Here is a 7846-nt window from a genome sequence, read left to right on the forward strand (position 1 = left end):
GGCGTTCTTGTTGTCAGTTTCTATCCAGATTGCCTGAGTGAATGTCTGGAGGTGTAGGCACCTCGGAATGATTGTGTTAAGTTTGCACTACGTCCCCCCTTCCACCTTTATTCTTTTTTTCGCTATAAGGCTTTCAAATAAATCATGGTTGTACGGCAGTGAAGCATCGGTGTTGAACACTGATGTCATGCTGTCGATGATGATGGTCCTTATTGTGGCAACTTCTCGCTGCAACTGGTCCCTAGCCATTGGTTCCTCATTTCATTTCCCGTGCCACATCTTATATCGCACGCTATCCTGTTCCTGTGGTAACCTGCGAATTAATAAAGGTACCAGGTCGTCCTGATTTCAGGTTTGCATTAGGATCAGCCTCCTCACAGAAATTGTGCCAGCCAGGAGGGAATTCAACGATTGTTGGATACCTGTAAACACATGAATTATATAGGAATGAATAGGCCCAAGAGGACCGATTGGAACACAGTGAGTCATCAGACATCCAGAGTTACTGTGGAAGGTCAAAGGTGATGGTAGCAACAGCAATGAGATTTGGTACGTAGGATGTAGAGCGTTTGTATGTGATTAGTGTGAATGCCTTGAACCTCTGTGAACATGGAAACGGGTCTGACAGATGATGGACAATAATACCTGAGCTCACACAATGAGTATGTTATCGTGGCTCGATCAACCATCTGTGCTTAGCTTGAATGACCACCTGTGTTGTGAGTTATCCGTTATACTTTTGTGTGGTTTAATAGGGTTTCGCAGCTACACGGTGGATCGTGCTTAGCAGACGATATGTGAAATTTCCCCTATTTCTCCTCTCATAGGCTGGCTTGACACTGTTGGCAAACCTTCTTGAACTGGCAATCGTACACAGGCGTTCACAGTCCAAGACTATCAGTTCATATGGGTCCAGTTCCACTTGCGGCGATTGGCTACAGATTCATACCCATTCGCAGTCCGACGACATAGCCCCCGTGTCTGATCAACTGCTCAGTTTGGTATTCTATCTGAGCCAAACAGATCTTGCCTCCATTACAGGGGCCAACCCCGAGCGTTCCGGGTCAACTCTGAAGCAGATCACCACCCTCGTTAGCCATTTACGGCAAGTTACCAGTTGTTTTTTTTAATGTAATCATAGGTAGCTGTTTACTTCCAGCTTTCTCACCTGTGTACTAGTACCCTTGACTGGGTGGGGCCTGAAATGCTAGAAACACGTTTTAGCGCTTCATGAGCGGTCTTGACGCTTACTCCTCTACTATACAACAACTTGAACATGAGGCCTCCGTTGCCTTGTGGGATTTCTTTGTATGCTTCATTGCGTCCTTACTTTCGGAATTCTCCTTCACCTGTTGGATGCGAGAACTACCTAGGTCCTGAATTGCGTCCTCTGAAATCGGTTCCATATACATTCGACCGCAAACGATTGCCCTTTGTACGATGCAGTCTATAAGGAACTGTTCTACCCTATTGTGGGAGTCGATTGCTATGCGGTGAATTAGGCAAATTAACAACGGGAACAGGAAGATTTTGGATTACGCATCACTTAGCACTTGTAAAAATCAATGGTTTCCAAGCTTTCCAGGACACCTTCGAAACAGGTATCATTTACTATCTGAGCGGCCACTTGCAGAATGGATTCTACTGTCTTGCTCTAGGAGCTGCGGAGTCAAAATATTGTGATATAGTTGGTGACTCTACGCCTACCTTGTTTGGCTGCTTCGTCAGCTCTGATCCTATGACTCCTAGGCACAATTCTTCCGCCGTCCTGAGATTTTGCGGTATCTTCAACGTGGTTTGTGACGCATCGGATGATTGGTAGGGTAGATGCCTATTAGCTGAGCTGTGCTGAACTCGTCCACTATCCACCTCTCATTTATTGTCAAGATCAGGCTTTCAATATTTTTTAAGAAAGCCGTTTTTTGAAACCTCAGGCATACAGAATGTGTTCCAGCTTGTACGGCTGGTAAGTAGTCAGCTGATTGGTGTTGCTATGTGTGAACAGAAGTCAAAGCTTCATGTAGTCCTTATGTTGGTGGCGCACTCATGATAATCATCGGTTTCTCGATAACCTTTCAATATGTATTCTAGTCCAGCCGGCCGTTGCTTGGCCGGTTGACGACTCGTATGTACACTTGTGTTTTCTGCTCTATGTGAATTCAAGGTTACTGGTTTCGGTTATTTCATTTTTTTTTGCAGCATCCTACTCCAGTATGTCACGGATATCGTCAGTTTATTGCCACGTTACTGGTTCGGTTATTTCATTTTTTTTGCAACAACCCACTCCAGTATGTCACGGATATCGTCAGTTTATTGCCTATTTTGCAACGTGTTATCGCTTCTGCCCTGGCTACTTCGAATGCAGTAAGTTGTTTGCCATGTTCTGTTGCAGTTTATTAATTCTTAGCTCACTGGGCACACATACCAACTAATCCTTCCTCTCTGTGTATATCGTTCAGGCTATCCTACAAGGATGCTTCATCTTCTTAGGAGATTTGGCTGAATCTGCCAAGCCCTCTTCAACCTCAAACGTGATTCACTCAACGAAAGCACAACTAACTGAAGAAATGTTGCACCTCTCTGTAACCCAACCCGAGCTTCTTCGTGACACACTGGCATCTACACTGCGTGTTGCGACACGTATCTCACGCACGAATCAGCCATCATTGCATTCTGCGTTGCATCGTGCCTTGGCATCACTTCTATCAGCAGTGCCAGGTGAAACCCGTCTGCGACTTTGTACGTTACTCATCCAATGGGTGACAAACACCAGCAAAAAGTCATCCTCTGAAGAGGTTTATGTGTGCAAAGTCCTCAACAGACTTTCACTTCTGTACCACGTTTTCACAGAGTAAGTTCTGTTTATGTTCCTTCATCATTCTTCACTTCATCTTATGAATTTTTCGTACCGTCTTGCTTCGTACCCTCAAAACCCTTGGTGATATGTGCATGATCACGTTACCATTTTCAGCCTTTCAAATCGCATCGCAACTGAAGAATTCTCGGAGCTTAGCAAACAAATCAGCCTTGTGGACTACCTTGTTTTAACCTTCCACATTCTGTCGGGTCACAACCGCAAGAGTAAGTCATTAACACCCTACTGTCAACAGTGAATTACGTCTGTGAGCCTATCGGTCATTCTTGGTTCTTGGGCATAGGCCTTAGGAAGCTGGAGGTGCAGTCGCCCACACACCCGCACCGTCACCATTGGTTGCGGCAGGTAACCGTTAGCGTATCTGTAGTGGTTATTTCCATCGCTTATTGAGTGCTAACTCTGTAGGTTAACACAGCCTATGAGTGATACAGTGTTCAGGTTTCTCTTCTCTCTGAGAAGAAATAAAGTATCCAGTGAAAACTAATCAAGATGATTCTCAGACGATGCATTCATTTTTGACACTGCTGCTTGAAAGACCCTGCACGATGCTTGGCATCGCGAATTGTCAGCTCTGTTCTAAGTCATTTCCGTCATCAAACTGCAGTTTTTAAATGTTGGGGTCCACTCAACACACAACCAATTCCCGTGTTATAGTTTAATGTAAATTTGCCGTTGAACGCAGGGCCGTTCTCTGTTTTCTCAAACTGACTCATCCAGGGAGCACATTCAGTTTGCTATCTATAGGTGTTCACACTGCGTCTGACGCTTTGCTTCTTAGCATGAGATAACTTGGCTTCATACACAGAAATCGCTTCGCTACCCCTCGTACTCGTTTGATGTACAATGCGGACTTTGTCCTCGTTGTCCAGCGACTGGCATATTAATGTCCCGTTGACCGCTGTCCGAATATTCATACAATGAACCCGCAAGCTATTCCATCACGGCGGTCTAGGTGTAGGTCAATACTTACGCAATATACCCTCAGTAATAATAGAGTAGGATTTGCTGTTCCACACTATTGCCGAACGTTATACAAGAATCTAGACTGGACTCGGATCCGTTGGATTCGGAACAAATCCGTATAAATGGGTCAATCACCAGTAAAGTTTTCGGGTTGGGCGCACGTAAATGTATCCGCTAACACCATCTGCACACGGCTGTGTTAAGAGCGTGACCGGAAGGTCCGTGGTTCAAACCCGACCTCTGCCTCTCGACTCCTGTCTAGGCTTGGGCAACCTGGCAGTAGTTCAGCCCTCGTGATTCGTTCGGGTAGAATGGCAGCTAGGCACCGAAATTGTGTTACGGCTGAACGGTTATTATTTCGTTTGTTATTATTCTCCGTCATCTCTCTTACTAGACTTCCTTTACCCCTCACTCTTCACAGGCTTCCGTAGACTAGGTGAGAAGCTGCATCTGAAGTCGTGTGTTGGACGTTTATCCCGTGGAGTTCCCGCTGAGGCGCTCGAAGCTGCACTATCCGCCGTCGGTTGTTTACGTAGGTGGTTGGTGGTAGAGGTTGAAAACACAAACTCCTTGGATGTCGGTTCTGGTGGTGTGTCACTGCTGGAACTCCCCTCGGCGTTCATTGCGTTGTTGGATATTACGCGTCTAGAGGATGCTGAAGAGGTGGTAAAGTCACCAGCCATCACCGACTCACAGCTTACGCAGACCTTAGATGCTTTGGTAGACTCCATTTCTGGTGACGAGGCCCTGTTACGTCCCCTGGGCTCTGCTTTGGCACATCGCATCACTCAAGGCGTCCATTGGTCTGTTCGGCTATCTGCAATCCGTCTCCTAAAACGAACGTTTGATCGTTTGTCCAATGGCGATGAAGCAGGGATGTCCACGGCCCATTGTCTGGTATCTGATGCACTGACCGCTCTTTCTGAAGCACTAGAGGATGATCGGCCAGAGGTTGAGACTGCCGCTAACAAACTCTTTGCCGAGCTTGAACAAAGTGGGCTTACCTCTCGGAATGAGTCTGTTTAATCTGGTTTGTCTCGCTCCCCTCTATGCCAATCTCTCTTTCTGTATATTCCCTCTTGGCTTCTGTGAATAGATGAATCCATGATCATGAGACGATTGTATTCTCGTTTCGACTCGGGCCAGTCGGAATCAAAATGTGTAGTAATGCCCAAGACTGCTCTTACTCTCTTCTCTGAGGCTCATAGGATTGAATGATTTTCGTAGACAACAAAATCCGTACGATCCGTTTGCCTTGATATTTTCGACTGATAGCTATACAATAGTAGTGCAAGCTTGAAAACGTGTAGTGATTGTTGTCACACCCTGTCCTCGTTCACCACGTTGTCCAGCCACCATCACGTTTGGTGATGTGTACTTTACTATATGGATGTCTATCGATCCTATCTACGTCCATTCTGATCCAGAAACAGCTTATCTCTTCTATAAACTAATGGGTGCCCGAGTAGGACTCTCCCTGAGTTCCTCAAAGTTATCCTTCCATTTTATGTCATTCCAGTCAAAGCAAAACAGAATCTTTCGTGGTTCAACTCAGACCGTCAAATTTATTCTTGAGTTCTGTGCAGCACTTTCCAGCTTCGATTCAGCTCGTCAATCTTTTTCGTGCAAAAGAGTCATACAACGATTGAGGTGAACAATCTGAATAAGTGGATAACTCCCACTTTAGTCGGCGCATTAGGAATCATTCTGTATCGGATAAAGAAGTCACTCGGTTGCCTGGTGTCGCCGTGGCGACGGTGGGTTTTTACTTTCCTTTGGAGAAACATGAAGCCGCGTCTCTGTGAAGCGTGGGATGGTAGCTGCTGATATCTCCCGACACTTTTCTTTTGCTCTCCAGTTTGAAGAACCTGAAAGGAAAATAATCTCTCTAAAATATGATTATTGTTGACAGTTATCAATTGTGAGGTTTCGATCAATCCAGCTCACTAGTAGTTTGTCAACTTCACAAGCAATATTGACTCTTTTTCATAAAGGAAACTACTCACAAGGTTGCTGAAAACTCTTCGACAGCCCATGACCGGTTTCGCTCTTCTTGGGGCTCATCAGGTAGGCGCAGTCCCCGAGTTTCCGTCAACCTTATGATCTACTTGAACTCAAATTGGACTGTTTTCGAGAAATACACTAATTTGCAAATCAATTTAGTTTTCACGAGAGACTCAAATGAATCTCTCGTTTATGATATTCTACAATTGAATGTGGTGCACACAGGCCACCTCATGATTCAGTTGGCACGATATTCGAGATATCGCAGTATATTTTCATACAGGATACTACTCACAAGGTTGCTGAAAACTCTTCGACAGCCCATGACCGGTTTCGCTCTTCTTGGGGCTCATCAGGTAGGCGCAGTCCCCGAGTTTCCGTCAACCTTATGATCTACTTGAACTCAAATTGGACTGTTTTCGAGAAATACACTAATTTGCAAATCAATTTAGTTTTCACGAGAGACTCAAATGAATCTCTCGTTTATGATATTCTACAATTGAATGTGGTGCACACAGGCCACCTCATGATTCAGTTGGCACGATATTCGAGATATCGCAGTATATTTTCATACAGGATACTACTCACAAGGTTGCTGAAAACTCTTCGACAGCCCACGACCAATTTCGCCCTTCTTGGGGCTCATCAGGTAGGCGCAGTCCCCGAGTTTCCGTCAACCTCATGATATTGACTCTCATAGCGAAACTGTCTTAGACCCAATCTGTATCACATAAGCGATGTTGGAAGACAGCTAGATAGGTCACGCGAAGTTCATGAACAGATCCGGAAATAATAATAAGTAGCTATACCTTTTTTAATTCGCGAAAGTCTATTAACTTTTTGTTTAAAAGCGTTAATTTGAGGCCCAGGAGCATTCGTCGTTCAACTACTTGCACTGAATGCAGACAACGGATTGGCTTTGCTCTTCCCAAGTTTATCCGTTGGATTATCACCTTTTTAAGTCAAATTCCCAGTATTTTTCACAATATTTTTCCATGCTTAAGATTGTCGAAACCCCAGTGTCGTGGTGAAAATCTTACTGTCTAGACAGAAGTCTAAAGTTCGCTCGACACGGGGTTAAGGTGTCCGCGGACATTCGACTTCCGTCACTAAACCACACATCTTTCATATCTTCATTCAGGGCCTCCTATCTTGACATCGAGCGTTCTTTAAATTACTAGTGAAGCACCAAAAAAGCCGTTCGTTTATTCGTTGAGCCGTGCAATTCGGTTGCAAACGTTCTTCAATCGCAGTCGCCAAGATTTCTCTCTGGATATCTTAAAAAACGCCGTGCTTTCTGGAAATAAAAGTTGTATGGTTAACGGGACCTCATTGAATCATATTACTGTCCAGCGCTAGTCTACTATTCTCTCAAAGTGGAATCTTCTTCTGGAACGAAGGATTCACTTCACAAATTTCGGGTGTTCGAAACGTACTGTTTATCTTGGTCACTCGCCATTGCACAATGGTAGCTGAACTTTTCAGGTGCAAGTTTATTTACGTTCAAAGCGAGGTTCTGTTGGGTAATTAAGTCATTATCTTCACCATCAGCTGCAGTACAGTACTGGTGCTAGGCAGAACTAGACTCCTGAATGTGGTATGGAATGGATGAGTTATATTAAGTCATTTCCCTATAGTTTTAGTAGATATGCTTTTTGGAAAAATCGGCTGACCTCCCAAAGAATCCCTGAGTTCGTCGCCTGTCAGCGATGGTCTAGTCTACAATCCTTCCGAGAATAAGACAGGCCCCAAAGAAGCTGCATGCCTTCTGTCTGTGATGGATTCTAGTGAATTTGTTGTTGTGCTTGTCTGACAGCTTCCATATCGTGCTGTGACACGAATGAAATATCGTCGACTCTACCTCGTGTGCTCCCGTGTTCTTTATTTGGATTGCTTGGTAAACTGCCAGTAGTGTGAAGAGGTTTGGGAATTTTCATGGAGATTTCGTCCTGCTGAAAAGCCGAGAGGCACGGTGCTTCTTGGTTTTCGAGCATAGATTGGCCT

General features: G+C 44.8%; 2 protein-coding genes across 2 annotated transcripts in view; one reads left to right on the forward strand and one right to left on the reverse strand.

The window, feature by feature from the left end:
• T265_05613 (hypothetical protein) overlaps positions 1–4953 on the forward strand; it is a gene marked incomplete at both ends in the record, with an annotated part of 31038 nt that extends 26085 nt beyond the window's left edge. The window contains 4 exons of the mRNA XM_009170672.1: positions 2290–2364; positions 2460–2851; positions 2972–3081; positions 4260–4953. Of these exons, the coding sequence (XP_009168936.1) occupies positions 2290–2364; positions 2460–2851; positions 2972–3081; positions 4260–4864 (1182 nt within the window). The remainder of the gene's footprint in view (positions 1–2289; positions 2365–2459; positions 2852–2971; positions 3082–4259) is intronic.
• Positions 4954–5303: 350 nt separating this feature from the next.
• The window catches only part of T265_05614 (hypothetical protein), a gene marked incomplete at both ends in the record, with an annotated part of 36033 nt that continues 33490 nt past the window's right edge, over positions 5304–7846 (reverse strand). The window contains one exon of the mRNA XM_009170673.1: positions 5304–5706. Coding sequence (XP_009168937.1) covers positions 5564–5706 — 143 coding nt within the window. The remainder of the gene's footprint in view (positions 5707–7846) is intronic.

This window comes from Opisthorchis viverrini (genome assembly GCF_000715545.1).
Source record: "Opisthorchis viverrini unplaced genomic scaffold opera_v5_109, whole genome shotgun sequence".
In the NCBI taxonomy this organism is placed as follows: Eukaryota; Metazoa; Platyhelminthes; class Trematoda; order Opisthorchiida; family Opisthorchiidae; genus Opisthorchis; species Opisthorchis viverrini.